Source organism: Kryptolebias marmoratus, linkage group LG20 (assembly GCF_001649575.2).
Source record: "Kryptolebias marmoratus isolate JLee-2015 linkage group LG20, ASM164957v2, whole genome shotgun sequence".
Lineage (NCBI taxonomy): Eukaryota > Metazoa > Chordata > Actinopteri > Cyprinodontiformes > Rivulidae > Kryptolebias > Kryptolebias marmoratus.
In genome coordinates this window covers 19,027,650-19,049,074 of record NC_051449.1, presented here as the reverse complement: position 1 = coordinate 19,049,074, position 21,425 = coordinate 19,027,650, and the positions used below count along the sequence as shown (strand labels likewise).

Genomic DNA, 21,425 nt, shown 5'->3' with positions numbered 1-21,425 from the left:
TCACCGCCTCGCCTCGCTGAAAACAGGCAGACAGGAGAGAAATGCAAAGGGATGTAAGATGGCAGAGCTACAAATGCTGCTAGAGGAGGAAATCCCTGCCGGTAAAAGAGCGCTCGTGGAGAGCTACCAGAACCTGTCCCGGGTAGCGGAGTACTGTGAAAACAATTATGTTCAGGTAAGAAGGCGCGTTTTAAAGGCCGCTGTAGCCGAAAAGGGGGGAAAAAAATCCTGTTATCTCTGTGTCGTGTCTGCAGTGTTGTAGTTGAAGGGAGGGAAACCACAAGGGCAGGAAATGCTGGTCGCAGCGAAAGCGGCTCTCCGACCGCCAGCCCGAGCGAGCGGCTTTGTGTCCCGGTGAACTCGGCGTCGAACCGGGCGTCGGTCTTTTCTCGGCTCGCGGCAGGAGGCTTTTCTGCGCGAGCTGGGCGCTGCTGGGGGGGCTCCCGGAGGGTGTGTCGTTGTTGTGACTGACTGCGTCCAATGATGGGCACCTGGAGCCGAAAAGAACCCCAATCCTCCCCGTTTTTCTCATAGACATGTTCCTTTAGTTTCTACATGAATTACACAACACAACTGGCTAACATGTTGGCGTTGTAACAGCCACGTTAAAGGAGGAAAATGTGACTGAATCTGTATTTAAAATGTATTATCGTCTGAACTGAAATAAGAACGACTTAAATATGGTTTCTGCTTGCTTAAGGAGCTGTTTTATCACAGCAGGAAAGCCAGAATACATGCCTGGAGATCAGTAATAAACGCCATATATATATATATATATTTATATACAGATTTTCTGTGACTCATGTTCTTCTCAGAGTATGTAAAGGCCCAGCTTTGTGAAATTGTGCAGGTAAAACATCTCATTTAGCAAGTAGAAAACATTTTCAGCGAACTGAAGTCATTAATGGTTCAATTTAGACAGTACAGTGAGTGTTTCAGCTTTCTAAGTTTCAAAATAAACAATGTGAAGCAAACATACATTTTGGTTAACCAGAATATGAAAAAAATGCTGATTAATTTGCCATTTTCCCTTTAACAATAATTGCTTAACTTAACTAAACATATATTTAACAATTTTTAGAAGAATCTGTACACTTATTCTATATATTATGTAGTTAAACATTCTCACTTTTAAAAAATAGATTTTGGAAAACAGTGGTAGCTGCTGCTACATTTTACTTGGTAATGTGCTAAGTATGTACTGACATGGCTTGTTGCCAATTTTTTTTTAAATAAAAGGAAATATCAGACAATGATATATATATATCGTACTAAATAGTGAGCTGAAGTGAGTTTTACTGCTTCATCGTTTTCATTGTTTAATAAAAAGGTGAAATATTGTCGGATTAATCTGGTGCCTGATTGATCAAGTCATTGATTGATTGGCCTACATGTACTTATTCTGGCTAAATGTTGTTAGTTTCAGGAAAACTAAAACTAAATATGTATCAGACTAAACTGGAGTGTGAGGACCCTCATTTTTATTTTGATGACTTTTAAAAAAAAATCTAATTAAGCTATTTTGCCTTAAAAGAAACACTATCTCTGCTGCTGTTAGGCAATCAGTATTTTTTCTTACAACTTAATACACATGATTTATTTTTAAAACATATTTGTGTAATGATGGTTGGCTGCTGGTGGTTGAGGAGGCAAAGATGCAGAGCAGCAGGCAGGGATAAATCCCCCCAAACAAATGGCATTAAATGCAAATAAAACCCAGAGGTGCAGGAGACACAATCGATGAGTTGAACAGGAGAGTATATGGGAGGATCTGACACATGACTGGAGACCCTGAGAGCAATTTATACAAGCAGGGTTGATTTACGACTGGGAACAGGTGGGAGGATAGCCGATGAACAGGTGTGGTGATGAGGGGAGCTGAGGAAACACGCTGGCTGGGAATATGGACAAACAAAAGTAAAGATGCCAGGCTAAACATGTACTAAACTGTTACTAAATGTTACTAAAAACATAAACACTGGCAGAAATACAGAAACATAGTGATCAAATCTGATAAGACAAGGAAGTGAAAGTAAAAACTAGAAAACCCAAACCAACCAAACATTTTGAGTTATTTTGACATGAATAGTGGCTCACGGTGAATCTCACCAGACTGCTCCTCTTCCACAGAGTGTCTACAGTAAATGTCTGAAGTGAGGTTGCTGGCCGACTAGTCTGGTGTGAACTGTAGTGTCTGTTAACTATAAACTGTGCTCCAAACTGATTCTTTATTGTGCTGCGCTGACTGACAAAAGCTGTGGCCCAAAAGCACATCAGAGTGCCTCACTCCTTGGCCATCAGCGTACAGTTTAGTTTATTGACATGCAGAAGTCAGCGCAGTGCTTTCAAACCTCCAACAGAAGCTAAATTTGTTGCCAGGTATTATAGGCAGAAGTTCTTTGGACAAAGTTAGATCAAATGGACAGTTTGAAAGGAAATGAAACAGTTCTGGATATATAATTTTATTAGAAACGTTGGATTAGAGGGTAAACGGCAGTGGAGACCTGAGGGCTGTACTAGAAAAGGGAGGTTTACGGCTTAGCCAGCTATGTTGAGCTGAAAGTTAAAGTTTTCAGGGTCACAAACAGTTCTCTTTGAGCCCAGCTAGATCGTTGTGGTAACAGAGGCTGAACTCATCACCTGCTCCGGAGCACAACCTGAGAGCTGGGGCATGCGCTCCAAAAAGTGCTGTAAGCCCTTTTCCACGCAAAAGTTCAGACATACGAAGGATGAAATGACCCTGGAAACACGCACAGCCTTCAGCTGGTGTAGGAACGTTCCTACATGTTTTGGTCTGTTGGCAACATTTAGAGGCTATGACGGGAAACTGTTAATAATGTGAAAACTATTATTGGACACGCCCGAGGGTTGTGCTGCGGAGCGAGGTTTCCTGCTTCGCTGAGCTGAAAGTCAGCGTTTTCGGTGTCAGGGGATCTCTTTGAGCGTGGCTAAATCACCATCATGGCTACAGTGTGATTAACTGTCAGGAAGAAGCGCGACACGTTCGCTAATTCTGTTATTAATAATGCTCCAAATTGACAAATCAGACCGAAACATTTATATGTCATCATCGATCTGCCAGGTGCTGTGACATTTAAAATAAAGTCAGATTGTCAAAAAATAATAAATAAAATATTTGATCATATCCACTAAAGAAGCTGCAGTTAGACTGCTTTAAATAGAGAAGGATTGTGCAACATGACTCCATCAGAACCATACATATCACACTGATGATGAACAAATGGGCAGTACACGTTTTTCATATTTTGCTAAATTTTCTGAGACATCCATTAAACAGTTAGCATGAGATTTCATTCATTAGTACCTCTGTACATCAGAATATATTTAATAAATATGCCTCTTAGTTCTTCTGAGCCCCTGAGTGCCTCTGTGTTCACAGTAATTATGTTATTAAACACATGTAGAAAGTTGGAAATGCCTCAGCCTCAGAACTGCGGCGCCAGCAGATCAGCGCCCCCGATTCACTTCATTCATTTATGATATCAGTTTGTAACGCATGTGTAGAAAGTGGTGTCTGTAATTACTGGACGAGAGGCTTTCCGCCCACCTATATGTCTGACCGTTTATAACCTTTTCGCTGCCTTTTGCAGGTGCGCGCTGCTCCGACAACCTCGGCTTCACACACCATCACTCTTCTTTGCGTATGCCAGAGGAAACACGTTTTTTACGCCCCATTGCGTCATTTAGGAGCGCCCGTGACGCACAGTGCGTGAAATTCCTCATTTTGCTGCATGTAGATACAATTTTTTGATTGTGCACAGAGGTGAACCACACACGCAGGACATATTTGCATCAATTTGTATATTTAAATTGAGTGGCGTCGTGGGGAGGAGTCTCATGTGCGCTCAGTTCCATGTTGATTGGGATGTAAAGAAGGGTTGTGGTTGGATACATGTGTACGCAGTTTCACGTACGCTGTTTTCTTTTATGCTAAGTGCATGGGTATGTAATGTCCCCCTCTGTGTATGAAATGATTGCTCCTGGGTACGAGGTGGTGGTACAATTTGGCGAAATTATAATTGATCAGCACCTTATTTTCATTTCTGTATAAATCTGTAAACATCTAAAAACTATGCTGATAATGATTTTTGGTTCTTTCTGTAGTTTAAACTCCATCATTTAGAAATAAACAATCTGAGCACCTCTTGGGGTCTTTGTGTTGGATCTAAATCAGCCGTGTTTGTTTTACGTGATGTGCAGGTCGGCCTCTTCCACAGACGTCAATCAGTGCAGCATCATCATTCAGTCCGTCAGCTTCCTGCCGCCAAATTGTTCTTTGGATCCAGCTTCCTCATCACACTCTATCTTTCTTGATCTCCAGTGGACACAGTTAAATAAAAGAGACATAAATTAACAAATTCAAATCAATACAACGACACACGTGTTATAAAATATTCATAGGTTTTGAGTTTGATCAGGAAAAATTCATGCTGAGCGTGATGAGAAAAACCACACCAATGATAAATAATTGTTATTTAAAAACTTGTCCAAATCTGTGTATCTTCATATCAAAAGTGTACTAGAGTAGATTAAATCATAAACTGAGTAGTGACTGCTTAGGTGGGTGCACAGCTGGCCGAGGAGAGTACAGAGTGGGCAGTGAGATGTTGTGCATGGCCTAGAATACAGTGTTGCAGGTTGTGCACACAAAAACTGTCTGTTATTTTTGGAAATTGACCACTCCAAACATGACCACCTCGGCTCGCAGGGTCGCTTGGTTGCAAACACTACGAATCCAGCGAGACCATAGCTGAAAATTTGCCAATTTTCTCCCATTTTTTGAGTCACAGAGTGTCCCAAGAGCCACAGTCTATTCAGATACTACCCTAAATGAGTCAACGGTACAGATGAATGCGGCATCTGAGATGTTTTAAAGGTCGAAGGGGCTCAAATCCTAATTATTATTATTTATTTATTAACGTACTAAAGATACTTAAGTTTACCAGTTCTCAGAGGAGGATGAAATAACACTGGTGTTCAACAATGACTGCAGTGATTAACCAGTCAGTCTGTTGCACAGATTTGAACGAAAACCTACTGTAAACCTAATTTTAAAATTAGGGATTAAATATTTATATTTGATGAAGCTTTCGGTTATTTTTTAAATTTCATGTGCACATTTAGATGAGAAAAAAATTGTTGGGGAGCCTCTGTTTGAGGCTGTAAATCTGTCTGTTAAATGCCACCGTTACACCAAAACATCCAGAAACAGATGGTTCGCGCAGCCTGGCAGAGATTTGGGATCCCACAAATTGTCCTGGCGCTCCTGCTCTCTGGGCTCAGCTCCCAGCATGCACCTGTCCCACCATGCTAGCCTGGCTTATTCAAAGTGGTGTTGTGAAATCCCAGGCTGTGATGTAGCCCACAAAGTCCTTCGCTTTAGAGACTTGCAAACTTGTCTTCCCTTCTCCTCAGAGCTTAGCGGGGATTTAAAGTTTAAAAACAGCCAAGACTAAACGGTCCCGTCAGGTACTCCTCTCTCCTGACTCTCACAGCTGACAAGAGAGTAAAATGGAGAGAACAGCGTTTCCTCTGCTGAGCTCCACATTTCTTTCTTTTCCTCTGATTTATCAAACTTCTCTTCTCTCTTTCTCTCTCTTGCTTTCTGACAGGCTCAAGACAAAAAGAAAGCTCTGGAGGAGACCAAAGCCTACACCACCCAGTCTCTGGCCAGTGTTGCCTACCAGATCAATGCCTTAGCAAACAATGTGCTGCAGCTGCTGGACATCCAGGCCTCGCAGCTGCGGCGCATGGAGTCCTCCATCAACCACATCTCTCAGGTAAACTCTGCAGCGGCAGGAGAGGACGGTTACATTCATGCATCCATACAGATTAGGAGTTGAAATGCGATGTTGATGTCCTGGACTGTTTTGTGTGTGTGTGTGTGTTTTGTGAACTGTCTGCCATGCAACTCTTCTGTATTATAGAATAATGATGTGATTTTTTTTGTGTTGATCCTAATGTGCCACACCTCCTCGGCTTTGCTATCTTTACCTGCTGCTCTTTTTCTGTTGTTTATCTGCTCTTTCCATCTGCTCGCCTCGCCTAAATATCCCTGAATGTCTTCATTAAGCCTGTCAGGAATAAAGTGAAACTGTGGCGCTTCTCTCCCGGTTATGCATTTTCACCTCCTGCTACAGTCTGCATGCTGCAGGATGGGATGGTGTTAGGCGCAGTCTAATGAGGACCATTTATTGATCCATTAAAGATGCTCAGTGGTGATTCTCGTCTCCCAGTTGATGTTTCTGCTTCAGATCTTAGAGGCCTCGGAGCTAACCACACTGCTACTGAGAACAATCCTCCTGCACAGAAACCTTAGAATCTACATAATCACGTAAATGGAAATTACTGAAGAAAACATACATCAGCTTCAGTCTGTTGACTAAGCTCAACACAATTATTTTTATCAACAGTAGTTTTGTCTGAAGGAATCTGAAGTACATGTTTAGTTTTTCAACCTCTCACACTCTTATGAGTCATATTCATACAGTTGATACCAGTATTAAAACTATCAGAGTTATTAATAAATTCAATCATTTTGCATGATATTCACTGTCTTATGTAAAGCAGTGACAGAAGAAACAAAAGAAGATGAAAAAAAAACACCAAACTACTAGCTTTAAATGTCATTATCACAACTGCATGGCTTGTTCTTCAGAGCTTGCAAAGTAGAATAGATCAGAATAATAATATAAGATTTTAATAATAATTAATATAATAATCTTTGTCAGTTATTTTGTTTCTGTGATTGTTTGGAGCAAAAATCAAAATAACAAAATCGATTAATTGTACAGTCCTAGTTGAGTGCCTAACAATCTGATGTTAGCTAAGTAATTAGCTGGGTTATTAGCCTCTGTTCACTTGATAACATGCTAACTCTTCTAGCTTGTTGCTAACGTTTATTTCAAAATAGCGTTACCTTGTAAAGCAAGATGGGAGTCACTCCTCTGGTGGACAAGGCATGATGGACTGTGTAATCCGCTACTGGATACAGGGATTAAAGTTTTCCGTTACCAGGATGGATTTCTGTCGTCTGTAAAAATGAGAAGGAAAATAAAAATGTGTTTTTTGTTGTGGTCCCATTAAAGCCATCCAATCTAATTGTGATACAGGGGTCAAACTGGCACTGCGTTCAACAAATAGAGCAAACCAGAGCCAAAGTTTTATCCAATCAGAGCAGAGCAGGGTTAGGGTGCAAGCAGTTTGGCTAACTTTGAGACTTTGTCTCTATATTTAACAAGTTTTCAGACTCCTCTAGTGACTATTATTTAAAAAAAGTGCTAAGCAATTTTTTTCCTGGTGTTTTTGGAGACTTTTGAAGACTGACGTGAAATCAAGGATGGTTCTTTCCAACCAGCAGCAGGTGCAGTGGACCCTCCTCCGTCCCACAGCGCTCACGGGAGGCTCGGTCCTCCCACAATGAATTTGGGTTACTTTTGCAGATCCCAAGCCCAGATAAAGGATAAAAGTTGGAACTATGATATTCAAAAGAAAAACAGCAGAGCTCGTATAGATAAGTATCTTCTAGTGGGCCCTGTCTAATGTGTCTCTGTTGAAATAATGGTTAGCATATCACATGTGGGAGCTCATAATAGCTCATAATTTCTGTTGACAGACAACACAACAACTGTTCAGGTAAGTAATATAATTAAGTGTAGAAAAAAAATTCAGTCAAAAGATTTATTTTTTGCTTTAATCCCTCTGAATAAAATGTACAAACAACCTACTAGGTGTTTTTTTTAGCAACCATAAAATTTGAAATTGAAATTCCCCTTCAGCTAAGGAACACAACTGAATGATGACTTTGGACGTCTGGTAGCAGAGGGAGAAATAAAACTACACCCTGTCTCTGTTATTTTATTTTAAAACATTGAAACCATAGGTACGGTATGGCAGAAAGATTTTATGTCATGTTTTGTAGTTAGATTAGAACCCAAGCAAAAATATAAACACTAAAAAAACAAAAAAACATACGCCATACTCAAGGGTTGAATAAAAACCAAGGAAATGTGCTGGGACTGATGAGTATAGGGAACAGGTGTAAGTGGAAGACTGAGAAACAGGAAAACGATGTTGATATAACAGAACTAAACACAATAGATCACAAAATTTCAACAGAGAAACATAGAAAATAAGCTTGACAACAAAAAAGGAATAAAACCAAATCAGTAAACATAAAAACTACAGAGAACACAGATCCTGACATTTAGTGGTTTTGGCACCGTGGCCTTTTAACATCGTGGTACACCTTGAAACAGGTAATCAGCTTAGGCCTGCTCTCCGTTTTTTCTGGACACAAAGGTCTAAGTGTTTTTTGTATCCAGTAGATAAATTTGAGCTTCCAGCTTAGTTCAGCTGAATTAGTTAAAGCAAGATTAGAGAGAGAGAAGGAAGCCAGATGTCTGTGCCAAGCCCAATTTAAAACCCACGAGAGGAGGCCTGTGACGAAATATCGCTAAAATGGCTACAACGGCAATTTAAAATCAAAAGCAGAGCTGTGGTTCCCAAATTAGATTAGATAGCCGTGTCTAAAAATATATGCGTGTTCAGCACAAAGGTAGATAAAATGGTCACGTTCTGTTTTAATTCTGTAACAATGCAGCTTTTTCTGGCTCGCTTTCAGATTTATTTTTAGATTAGCTTTTTTATTTTGCCGTTTATTTCCCAAGTGAGCCACTTACCGTGTCTCTCTTTTAGCCTCATTTCAGTTCAGTTCTTCTCGAGCGCAGCGTCAATGAGGATCCTGGACATTACGTTCAAGATTGAAAAGCCTGAGAATTTTGTGTCCACGTGGCACGAGTTAATGATGTTTCATAGGAAGTAACCTGGACTTTGCTACTGTCACATATTCAGCTGCTCTGAGAAAACAAGTTTGCTTTTTGGTTTTTTTGATTAAAAGCCAGATTTATTAGGCGAAGCGTACAGCGAAGATCCAGCAGTGATCATTCAGTCTGAACCATCTGCTCCCAGAGGCACACAGCAGAGGTTCAGCAGGCAGCCAGATGTCTGTTAGAGTAAAGATTACAAAGAAAAAGAGGCTGAGAGGGAGCAGGAAGAGCAGGCAGAGAGAGCTCTGTCACCAGTGATTAGATAAGAGCCTTTACGTCTCTACGTTTCACACAGATCCTTACATGTGTTGCAGCCTTTAGCAATGCTCCCTCTAATGTTGAAATGAAGTTGAAAGTCAGTTTTTTTTTTTTTACTCGATGCATGTATTTGTTCTTTTGACTCAGGATGGACGGTTACAACAGCTGTTTGCAAAACTTCATGTTTGAATGGTTATCTCCTCTCCAGTTTGTTCTTCTCTCCTTTATCTCTTTGACTGTGGCAGAACATCAAAAAAAAAAAAAAAAATCACTTTCACATTTTTCGTTCTTGTCTCCCAATCTGCACGTTTTTGCTTCCTCACTTTTTTTTCTCACTTTTTCTAATCGTCACTTGTTCTCGTCTAATACTGACAGGAAATGTTTTTTTTTTCTTCCTTCCCAGCCAAAGCTGGGTGTGTAACGTTGGTTTCCTCTCTTAAAATAAGGCCCCTGCTTGTTTTCTATATTTATCTCACATTCAGCTGACAGATCAGACAGCACAGGATTGTTGCAGATCATATTAGACACAATAACCTGCAAGGTACTTATATCTAGTTATTATTTAAAGCATAGTAAAAAAGTCATCTGGTTCTTAACTGGTCTAAATACAGTTTCAGATGAACCACACCACATGAAATGTTATTGTGTAATGATTTATTTAATAAATTCTATGCCAAACAGGGAAGGGGAAAACTAATTCCACCCAAATATTGAACATCTTGTAAAAGCAGCTGTAACTTGAAACAGTTGTTCTGTCTGACCCTACAGCGGAGGGGTTTTGACCCACTCTTCTTCACAACATCACTTCAGTTCATAGACGTTTCCCAGCATTCATTTCTGCACAGCCTTCCTGACCTTCTGCCACAGTTGAGTTGTGGATTTTAATTGAACCATCGCAACATTTACGTCCTGTTTGAGAGTCTTAAGATGTGGCTCTTATGATTTTTCTGAGTTTTGCACAGCCTGACCTCGGGGTGTGCGTGCTGGAGCATCCGCTCCTGGACAGATCGGCAGCTGTTTTGACTGTTTTTCTGCGATGATAATCGTTCTCACTGCCCCCCGACTTGTTTGGACGCCTCTTATAACCCTTCCCTGAATGACAGGCAGCAACAGTTGCCCCTCTAAGATGGTTGCCGATGCCCTTCCTGTGTGAAATGTGTAAACTGTTAAAATATCTACTTTGAAAGAGTTGCTAACAGCTGCTGATATTTGTTATTCAGTGCATTTGATGAGCAGCACCTGACTGCTACTAAACCTTTTCTTTGGTGAAGAAGCAGAGAGGCTGTACACATTGTGTCTCCATTTTGAGTTTGTTGTTCCTAAATAATTTCACACTGTTATGTCATCTGTTAAGGATCCTCTGAGGTATTTGCCTAATTTTAAAACTCAGCTGATTTGGTTTCTTTTGATCTGATAAGTAAAAAGACTGTGTCTTCTATATACTTTAAACCAGCATAATTTGAGTGCCACACATTCATCATTCCCTCATGCTTCCCTCAGCCGGCCCTCCATCTCTGCATCCCCCATTCCTTCGAGTTTCATCCATCATTCATAGACTGAGGGCCAGTCCTTGTAGGTGCCTGCTGCGAGTGATAATGACTGAAACTGCTGAGGAGATGTAGGTCATCGGTATTTTCAGGGGAGCGTTGTGAAACTGGCATCAGAACAGAAGAATAAATCCCAAAATTTACTAGCAGGCTGCAACGTCTGACAAACAAATGATAAATTCTGATATTTATTCTACATTTCATCATCCTAAAATTTACCAAAATAATGGTCAGATATTTCCACAGCTAAATATGTAATGATTCGTTACAGGTAAAAGAACAAATTAAAAAAAAAAACAATATAATATTAGCTAGAATAGAAACCTGTTTAGACAAGAAACCAGGAAAGTAAATGCTTTCTGTTCCCTAACGGTGGCTTTTGTCCCGTTTCTCTCTTACAGACAGTGGACATCCATAAGGAGAAGGTGGCCCGTCGAGAAATCGGTATCCTGACCACAAATAAGAACACCTCTCGCACCCACAAGATCATCGCTCCGGCGAACATGGAGCGGCCCGTGCGCTACATCCGGAAACCCATCGACTACACTCTGCTGGACGATGTGGGACACGGCGTCAAAGTAAGAAGCTTTAAGATCGGCATCAAAGTTTTTTTTTTTGTCACTTCTTGTTTCTTTTACAAACAGCCTTTAGTAGACCAAAGGACACCGAAGACATGAATATTACTCACACTGCAAGGCGTCCCATATGTTAGTGATTTAGTTCACTTATTTGCTAAGGAACGTCAATGAATGTAACTAACATGTATTTAGAAAGAACCACAGCTGAAAGGGATTTACGGATCTGTCTTTTTGTGCCCAGTAACATCTAAAGCTGGAAGGGTTTTGGTGTGTGGGTGTAAACGTGTGAGCTACAGGGAGACATCTTCGCCAAGTGTTACTCACACCATCACATCCGCTGTTGATTCATAGCAAAAGAAATCTTTTAGCTTACCTCCGCCTCATTTAAGAAAAAAAAATTATCTATTTATTTTTCTCCCCACGAGCCATCCTCTCCTCTCCCCATCTTTTCTTTCTCCATTTCAAAAAGGCTGTGTGTTTGTGCTAGTGATTGTGCACCCAGTCATGTGTGTAATGTGTTTGATTCGGCCTCTGCATCCTTCTCGTACCCCCACCTCCACCCCTCTCCCCTCACCCCCCGGGGTCTGTATCTGTTGAGATAGCGGCCGTCCGCTGATTTTTCAAACATCCGCTGATTCAAATTCAAAAGCCAGTGTTTCCTCCGCTGAGAGCTGGCTCACTCTGAGGCACATTTGGCATGGCTCGCTATGCAAATCAGGCATCATTCAAGGATGCAGGAAATGGATGAATCTCTGTAGAAATCAGCGCAAATCAGTGGAAGTGCAAGAAAAAAAATGGCTGCTTGTTTTGTTTTTTTTCTAGGGAAACTACCTGCAGGAAATATGACTAAGACATTTATTCTGTATGTGTTTTTTTATTATTTAAAATTTAGTAAGGCTAGTGTTGAAATTTTCGAAATTTATTTTTTATAACCCCTTGCATTTGGCTCTTTTGAAACATTTTTATTGCTTCCCTTTTAGTTGTGTGTGTGTGTGTTCATGAATTCGTCTGGATCAGTGCAGACAGAAATGCACATCCACATTCCACTTGCTCTTTCTTTTCTGCACACATCTGTGAATAATTCAGAAGGATTAACCGCCACAGCCCCTGCTACCCAGAGCCATCTTCTATAATGAGCTGTGTTTTAATCCACGCATGTGGGAACGTTTGCAGTTTTCTTTTTGACACTTACACGACCACCGTATGCTCACTCTGTGTGGGGAACACTAGTCGCTGCTTTAGCACCCCACCCATACAACTTGTTTCCTCCTGGCTGTGGCAGATTGTCTCATCATCACCCCTTCTAGCTATCTTTTTTTCCCCCTCACATCCAGGGGAGCTCAGCTAAAAGGAGCTGGGAATTCAGACATGAGCCTGGGAAGACATTTTCACACACACACACACACACACTGTGCTCACCCAATTCGCCTCAATAACCTTTATTGGCATTTCTCGGGGTTACCAGGGTAACACAGTTTCAGCGTCCTCCCCCGATGGTCTGCCGTTATTTATGATCTCACTGTGCCTCATGGCCCAGTTTACGTCCCAGCAGCACTTAAATCATCAGCGGGCCGCATCAATCTGTCAATCAATCTGTCCACGGAGCGGAGACATGACTGAAGACCTTTACTGGTGCGTTTTAAGATTTGCTTGATTCTTATGGTGATATTGGTCAATAAGACAGGTCTGAGCACAGTAATACACTGATCAGCCATAACATTATAACCGCCTGTGTAATATTTAGTAGGTGTCCTTGTACTAACCAGTCAGGGTATGGGCTGAGAATACCTGGGGGTGTCCTCCTGATAATGGGACATCAGCAGTAGATTCTTTTGGTTCTGTAGATTGTAGGATGGCATCTCCTTGAATTGGACCTGCTTCCCACAGCCATTTAAATTGATGTTTATCTTAAAAAAACACCACCTAACTAAACATTTACGCTGACTGAGCACACTCTTTCAAGGAAACAGTATTCCTCTTTCAGCAGGACAATGCTCTTTGCCAGACTGCTAAAAGGATTAAAGAATGGTTTGAGGAACACAGAAGCTAGCGTGGGTGTTCTCTTGGCTTATAAATTCTTTAATTTCCTAATCTGATCGTGCGTCCATCGGATGTGCAAGTCCATACAGTCTCTGCCTTGCAGCTTCCTGCACTTTAGGATCTTCTCCTGACAGCTTGGTATCAGATAACACAGCTGAGGTTCAGAGGTTTGGTGCAGCTCATACCTCAATGAATCAAGGCAGCAGCAAGAGTGACCTACTCTGTGTTGGTGGGTGGTCATAATGTTATGGCTGATTAGTGTAACTCAACATTTCTGTTACCTGTACACCTAGATGGGGTTTATGATGATCTACTAATCAAACCTTTAAATCAGTCTATTTAAACTGGACATTTTGAAGTAGGGCTCTGTGGAACGGTTGTGAACAATCAATATCTTACCTGTTATAAATTAATATTTCACCTTGTCCACAAGGAAACACAGTTTTTCCGAAAACTATCTTTTTATTTGTTTTCCCTAAAAATACATAATTTCTAGAAATGTCTTCAACCACACAGATAACACCCAAAAAGCTGCAGAACTACACCAGGCCTGTATGTGGCGCTGTAACGCTGCCAAGGAATTACACCAAAAACAGGAAACAAGGCGTAGAGCATGTACATAGAGCCTGCACACTTGGTGCAAAATGTAAACACAAGGAGAAGAAGAGGACACCTCCTGGTCGGAGGTTAGGTTGCAGGTGGGATTACGGCATCTTTGTTGTCAACAGGTTTTGTTTCGGCTGTCTACATGAAAATGTGAGGGTAGTGTTTCAGCTTTTTCTTTAATCTGGAGCCTGTTTTTGAAAAAAAAAAACCAGTCTGGAACGCTCCTTAACCCTCCTGAAGCCCTTAAAAGAGAGAGAGAAGACGAGAGATAAAGAAGTCGTTGTGACCTGAAGGCCACGGGAGGGTTAAAACCAATCCAATCTCCAAGATTTGGTTCATGCGAACTCTACACAATCCATTTACTCCACTCTGATTCTTAAAAAAACAGTAAACAACAAATATTTTCTGTCTAAACTATTAGAATATTGTATGGCCACACAGCAAGTCACTTTGTATTTTTGTCAACTTTACAGTTTACCTCAGAAAAGGTTACCTCATGTTTGTTATCCAAACATGGCGGCGTCAGTCTCGTACCGTCACTGACGCCATCGAGGAGACTTTGCTGCAAATCCTCTATAGCTGGAAAGTTGTTCGTCAACATCACAATAAACAAGATCCTCTTAAAGGAAGGAACAGAGAGAAGCATATGAGCAAAAGCAGTAATGACGTAATGTCACACACACACACACACAGAAAAACACACACAAGCAGTGGTTTCTTATTGAGTTAAATCAGCATTGTACACAATTTTAACCCTCTTTTTTTATATTTACTTATTTTAGCTTTTTAATACGTTTTTGTCTCTCTAGCAATCCGTTTCTTTTTATTGTTTTCATTAAACACTTGTGTTGGTTGTGAAAAGTAGCCAAAGGATGTATGTTATTAGTGCATTAAGTGTTCATTTCATTATTAATATGACTAAAAGAAAACTTGCTTTTTGTACTGTCTAACCAACTGTCTCCTCTTTTTACCCGCTTGCACTCAGTGGCTTAAAGCCAAGGTAAGAGATCCTTGTGTTTCCTCTCTTTCTCCTCCGTTTGTTAAACAGACAGAATTACAGCATCAGTGTGTTCAGAAGTCTCTAATAATCCTTATTTGTTCTATTTTTTTATGTTTTGTATTCAATGTTTTTTGTTTAGGCAACTAATTTGATTGAAGTGATATTTTTATTGTTTTAAGTAAAAATTACACAAGGAAACACTATTTTGTAGATATCTTCATCTTCTGGCTTGCATATAAGGTTTATATTTCAGATTTGTAGCATTCATAATCACATTCCACATATTCCTGTGTAATTATTCATATAACTAAATGTTTGGCAACATTCAGCACAGCAGATCACAGCTGAAACAAAAGAAACAATGTAATGTGATTACAAATTAAATCAAGCTTGGCTTCATCACATCCCCACTGTAAATGACACCCCAGGCTGCTACTTTTCAAAGGCAGAGAAATCTTGGTGTCAGCAAAGGAGATGAGACAAAACCTGCTCTGTTAACTGGTTTTTGCTTCTTTAGCAACACGGGAACAATGCAGCAGGACGAGGAGGGACCATTTCCAGGACCAACCCCCCCTCACAGAAACCTCCAAGCCCCCCCATGGCGGGTCGGGGTACTCTCGGGTAAGAAGTTAAAGCTTCGAGCCCAGTTAAATAAGGCTCTAAAGGTAAAGGTAAACCAAATTAAATGATTCTTTGAACAGTTTATTGGAGCTTCGGAGGATCTCCACCACCAACCAACCAGCTGAAACTGGTTGTATTTATGAGCAGTGTTATGATTGGTTCTTTTTTTTCCCGGCCTTGTCCTTGTTTTTTTATGATACTGATATGATATGATGTTTGTCTGAATCCAGGCGCAACACTCCGTACAAGACCCTGGAGCCCGTGAAGCCCCCAGTGGTGCCCAACGACTACATGACGAGCCCGGCCAGACTGGGGAACCAGCACAGCCCTGCACGCACAGCTTCCCTCAACCAGAGGCCCCGCACACACAGGTGCCTCCACACAGAACATATCAAATGAAGTCAGGCTCAGATGGGACTGCAGCGCTGATGCACACCAACCGTTAGACGTGTTGCACGCTGTCGCAGAGCTGCGACTCCGTTGCCACAGTGATGAGAAAACGATTGCGACAGAATGACACGTTGGAGAGTAATGACATGTCGTCAAACCCTGTTGTGTAATTAGGGGTTAGTCTCTGACGATGGGCTCTGAATGTTTCTGCAGTGGCAGCAGCGGGGGCAGCGGGGGCAGGGAGAACAGCGGAGGCAGCGGCGGTGGCGTCCCCCTCGCAGTCCCCACCCCTTCTCCTCCCAGCATGGGCCAGGGTGAGTCTTCTGTCTGTCCCCGTGCGCATTGACAACAACTCCTCAGACCCGCTCGATTTAAACTATTTAAAGGTGCTTTCATTGATGCCATATGTTTATTAAATGAAAGCTACAAATTATTTTAGTTGAAAACGTTTTAATTCTACCAAAAATGAGCCTGTAGTTTTTGTCATCAAACACATGAAGGTAATAAAGGCCTAGCATTTCTGAAAGGAATAAATATTACCCTCCACCTTTCAAACATACTACTACTGTAGTACTGTAGTACAACTATACTTTTAAACTACGGTCAGCTTGTGTGTGTGTTGGGAATGACTCTTAGCTACTACCACACTAAATTTTAGCTCAACATCTGTAAAATAGACTGAATTATAGTCATTTTTGTGTTTTCTAAAAACAGGAGGCCATCTTGAATTGAGCTGGTTCCAAAAACAATCAATTCTAGATGTATACTGGTGTTTTTGTCCAGTGGTTGTTGAGATATTTTGCTAACAGACAGAGAGAGTTGACTCCAAATAGTTAGTGGCGATATTTTAAAACAATGCTCTGTTGTTGGTCAGTCTCTGCTACTACCACACCCAATTTTAGCTCAACATCTGTAAAATTCACTGATTTCTAGCAACTATTGTGTTTTTTACAGTCAGTTAACTGTGGCAGCCATCTTGAATGGTGTTGACTCCAGAGGTTAATCAGTTGTAGATGTGCATCCATTGAATACTTCCTGCAAGTTTTGTTAAAATGTGTCCAGCAGTTCATGGGATATTTTGCTAACAGACAGACACATGAACACACACGCCCAAACAGGCAGGCCGTAAATATGGAAGCTGAAAAGTGTCTGATCATTCAAAGACTTTAAAGGTGTCACCTGTCTCTCTCCTCTTCCTGCCAGCTACATCCTCGGCGTCCGTGCCACAGGGCCCCGGTTTGGGCCCCATCCCCATGTCTCAGTTCGGCACCATCTCTCGGCAGATTTCCCGTCACAACTCTTCCACCACCTCCTCGGCCTCCATGGTGTCGGCCACCGGCACTTACCGCCGCGCGCCTTCCGTCTCCTCCCAGCAGCCCCACATCAACGGAGGCCCGACGTTCCCGCCGAGCGCAGGTAGGGAGCAATGGAAGCGAGGAGCAGCGTTTATTCTCACCTGCACCTCACATCTTAAATTAAACAGATTCCTCTCTTCCTCGGAGGGTTGAGGAGATAAGAATGAGTCAGCCTTGCTGGAGGCTAATTAAACAAACACTAAGCTGTACTTTCTGAAGCCAGCGTAATCATCTGACTTCCTCATTGTTTCATAGATTGCTTCGTTATTATTTCTCGTCGAGTTTTACACATCAGCTGGAGACAGCTTCCTTCAGGGAGAAAAACGGGAGGGTTTTTAGGATGTTAAACATGGACCCTAGTCAAGAGGGAAGCCCAGGGTGTTTGCATTCTTCCTGTCAGAAGAGGGAAATTTATTTTGGCAGCCACAGCTCTGAGAATCTCTCCTCTAAAAGCTCCCGTCTTAAAGGACGGCCATCTTTCTTGGCAGAAAGCACAGAAGGAGGGGGCTGTCTGAATCGCCTGAGAGGACAGAGACAGTCTGTGTCCCACAGTGTTGACGCTGTGCCTTTGTAGCTACTGCAGCCTTATTAAACTAAAAGCAACTTTTTAGGATTTGCGGCGGCTGCGTTCGCAGCGCTGGCTGTGTTAGACGGAGCTCATTGATTTCACACGCTGATGATGTGGATGGATGTGGCTCGGCGATGACAGCCGGCCTCAGTAATGAGGCATTCCTGCCCCGTGAGAGTACAGACGCCCTTCCATTACTTGTGATTCATGAGTCAGACCTGTCTGTGTGTGACATCATGTCTCTCAGTGAGGACGGCTGTTGTCCTCTCCTGTCCGAAGATCTCGTTTTCTACAGACAGAACATGCGAAGTGAACATATTCAAACGATGCTGCAGCTTTGTAAACTGTTATCTGCAGCAGAGCTTGGGCTGCTTTTGTGTTTTAGGTCCGTGCAGTGCTTTGATTTTCCTTTTCCTTTTTTGTTTTTTTTTTAAGCTTTTTGCTTGACGCAGCTTTTCCTTTTGATCCAAAACAGATCCTCAGCCGATTGGAAGAATGGCCATTTAGGCCAGTTTGGAAAAACTAAGCACTTTTTCAAACGTGTAAATTAGTGGCTCAGCATATCCTCCAGCACCATTTTAGATGCTCTCAAGCTTTTACGTTGTGCTTTTTTTATATAATCTTTTTTCGACGTGCTGACTTTCCCTCTCCTGTGATGTTCTGTTCTCGCCCCCATCGTTTTCCCTGTTCGCCCCGTCGCTCTCATGTCTCTCCGCTGGCTTCCTCGGCCTTGCCTGGGTGTGTTGCTCCCCTCAGTGTCTGTGGCTCCTCCGCCGCCTCCTCCCGTGGTCCAGCTGACCCCTCAGATCCCTCTGACCGGCTTTGTGGCCAGAATGCAGGAGAGCAGTAAGTAAAACCTCCCTTTCAGGCACAGAGACGGCCACACGTCTCCTCGGTGCTCTGAAATCACCGTCTTCTGTCCTTCTTCACTCAGTGTCACTTCTCTCACGCTGTTGCAAGGTTCAGGTTGTCTGTCTGTTGCCATGGTGATGAATCATCTTGTCTTGTCTGTCCAGAAAGAAAGTAAATATGACCTGATCACTTGTCCTTATTCCCCACCTTTTTGTCTTTAAAGATGCAGAAATGAAGTGATCTGACTATCTGTGTCTGTCTGATAAAATATACGTATATTAGTGCATCACTGGCTTGTTTTTCTAAGCAGCTTGTTTTGGCTCTCTAGATACTCCCTGGTACAAAGAAGTGACACATTAGACAGTTCTAATAGCAGCAAACATCAGGATTAGAAGAAGAGTTTCTTTAGTACACCTGAAACAATTCACTGAGGAACTCAGTTACATAAAAAAATCCTCCAGGCTGAAATCTTTGATTCATTGCTTTGTTTGATCCAAGTGGCTAATTGTGGGACAAGATGTTGGGACAGAACAATCCGTTCATTCAACTCTACATACTTTTATCACCATAAACAATAAAAACAAAAGCCTGGAAGAGACTGTCACAAACATGGAGCTGTCTCCTGCCTGGACAGAGGTACGCAAGCTGTAAGGGATCGTTAATAATATTATATTAGTACTTAAAGTCAACAGGCATTGTCTTTGACACCATGAGGTGTCCAGCTGTGCAGTTTGACGTTCCTACATTACACTGCTGCAGAGTTAGAGCACAAGGTCAACAGTGATGTTGACCTTTGACCCCTCTTCTTTTTCCTTTGGGCTGTTCCCTTTTCAGGGGTCTCCACAGTGAGTCATCTTCCTCCATCTAACTCTGTCTTCTGTGTCCTCTGTCCTCTCTCCAACTACCTCCATGTCCTCTCTAACTGCTTCCATATATCTCCTCTTTGTCTTCTTCCTGGCAGCTGCATCTCTAACATCCTTCTACCAATATACCCACTGTCCCTCCTCTGCACATGTCCAAACTGTCTCAGTCTGTCCTCTAACTTTATCTCCCAGTCCTTCAACCTGAGCTGTACCTCTGATGACCTCATTCCTAATCCTGTCCATCCTTGTCCCTCCCAAGGAGAACCTCAACATCTTCAGCTCTGACACTTTCAGTTCTGTCTCCTGTCTTTTTATCCGTCCCACTGTCTCCAAACCATACAACACAGCTGCTTTCACCACTGTCTGTAAACTTTTCCTTTGACCTTTGCTGCCACCCTTCTGTCACAGATCACTCCTGAAACTTTTCAGAACACATAACCTCCTTGGCGAAGGTAACGATAACAAGTAACTGAGTTGTTCTTTCCTGGTGAGCCAGAATAAGTAGTGAGTAATGAAAGCGTGCACGGTTCTGTCGGTGGAGAGAAGAGGGCAGAATTTGTTGTTGGTACAAGTTACTGGCTTCCAGGATAAAAGGTTAGTAACAACTGGTGTAGAAGGTGTATATTTGATAACTCGATTAATTGATGGATTATTCGATAAAGTAGTCGATTACTAAAATATTCAATAGCAGCAGCCTTTCTTGTTACTGAAAGTACAGAAACTACAAATTGTTCAGGAGGGCTTTTATGCTGACTCTACTTAACTGCTTCATCTTGCTTTGTCTCATTGTCTAAACCATTAAACAACCTAACCTTTGTCAAAAGTATACCTAAACTTGTGGCTACTTTGGGGAAAGAGATGGAGCCAATAAAACTGGAGTCAGTTATTGTTTGTTTTCTTAGCTGTTAAATAAAAAAAGTCTCAAAGAAATTATTAAACCAGTGAAAAAGTGTTTTTTAAGCTAATAGAAAGTGAAAAGTTGAGTTAATTTTACTCGCTGGTTCAACAGCCCCACAGTTGATGCTAAATGGAGCCGGAGCTGATTAAAAAACACACTCTGAAGTTGTGTTTAAACAGCAGATATTTGGGTTAAAGATCGACAAATAATAAGAACTGTTAACAAAATCTCTGAGCAGTTTATAAGTGGCTTAAAATGTCTTTCACTGCCCTCTGGTGGACAGTTAAAGAACTGAACATGATTTCAGCATTTGCTGAAAGAATAGTTTCTAAAGTGTTTCCACAACAAAACAAGTTCTATTTAAATATTCAGTGTTACGTTATTATTTTGTTAAATATATAATTTGTTGCAAAAACCACTGCAGTGAGTATTCATTTCAGTGTTGTTAAAAAATATATCTGCTGTGTTGATTCTGCCCAGATCATTTAAAACAGTTCAAAGCACTTTCTGTTGTCGTCCAGTAACAGACAGCCCTGCCCCTCCTCCCCCGCCTCCCCCAGAGGATATGGGAGTGTTTGAGGAGCCCGCTCCCCCTCCACCTCCCCCGCCGGTGGACTACGAAGAAGAGGAAGCCGCTGTGGTTCACTACAACGACCCCTACGCTGACGGAGACCCCCACTGGGCCCCCAAGGCTTATTTAGAGAAAGGTGAGTTCCAACCGAAACCAGCACCTGGCAGAACTATAAAAAAACAGAAGAATTTTATGAATATTTGTCTGTTCCTAGTTGTGGCCATCTACGACTACATGAAGGATAAAGAGGACGAGCTGTCCTTCATGGAGGGAGCCATCATCTACATCATCAAGAAGAACGACGACGGCTGGTTCGAAGGCGTCTGCAACGGCGTCACCGGACTCTTCCCCGGAAACTACGTCGAGTCAATCATGCACTATGCTGACTAACAAAAAAAAAAACTAAAGAAAACGAGGAACGAACCCCCC

At 41.9% G+C, this 21,425-nt stretch overlaps 1 protein-coding gene across 4 annotated transcripts; it reads left to right on the top strand.

Annotated features, from left to right (window-relative positions):
* The first annotated feature begins 8 nt into the window (after nt 1-8).
* On the top strand, nt 9-21,419 carry LOC108238304 (abl interactor 1-like). 4 transcript variants are annotated; one of them, XM_017420297.3, is made up of 11 exons: nt 9-175; nt 5,634-5,801; nt 11,056-11,232; nt 14,864-14,878; nt 15,396-15,499; nt 15,730-15,870; nt 16,103-16,203; nt 17,093-17,305; nt 18,569-18,658; nt 20,947-21,132; nt 21,211-21,419. In XM_017420297.3, the coding sequence occupies exons 1-11, from the start codon at nt 59-61 to the stop codon at nt 21,384-21,386; spliced, it is 1,488 nt and encodes a 495-aa protein (XP_017275786.1). In that variant the 5' UTR covers nt 9-58; the 3' UTR covers nt 21,387-21,419. The 4 variants fall into 4 exon arrangements, with proteins under 4 accessions (XP_017275786.1, XP_017275787.1, XP_024862608.1 ...); XM_017420298.3 differs by lacking the exon at nt 14,864-14,878; XM_025006840.2 differs by lacking the exon at nt 18,569-18,658.
* Nucleotides 21,420-21,425: the final 6 nt, after the last annotated feature.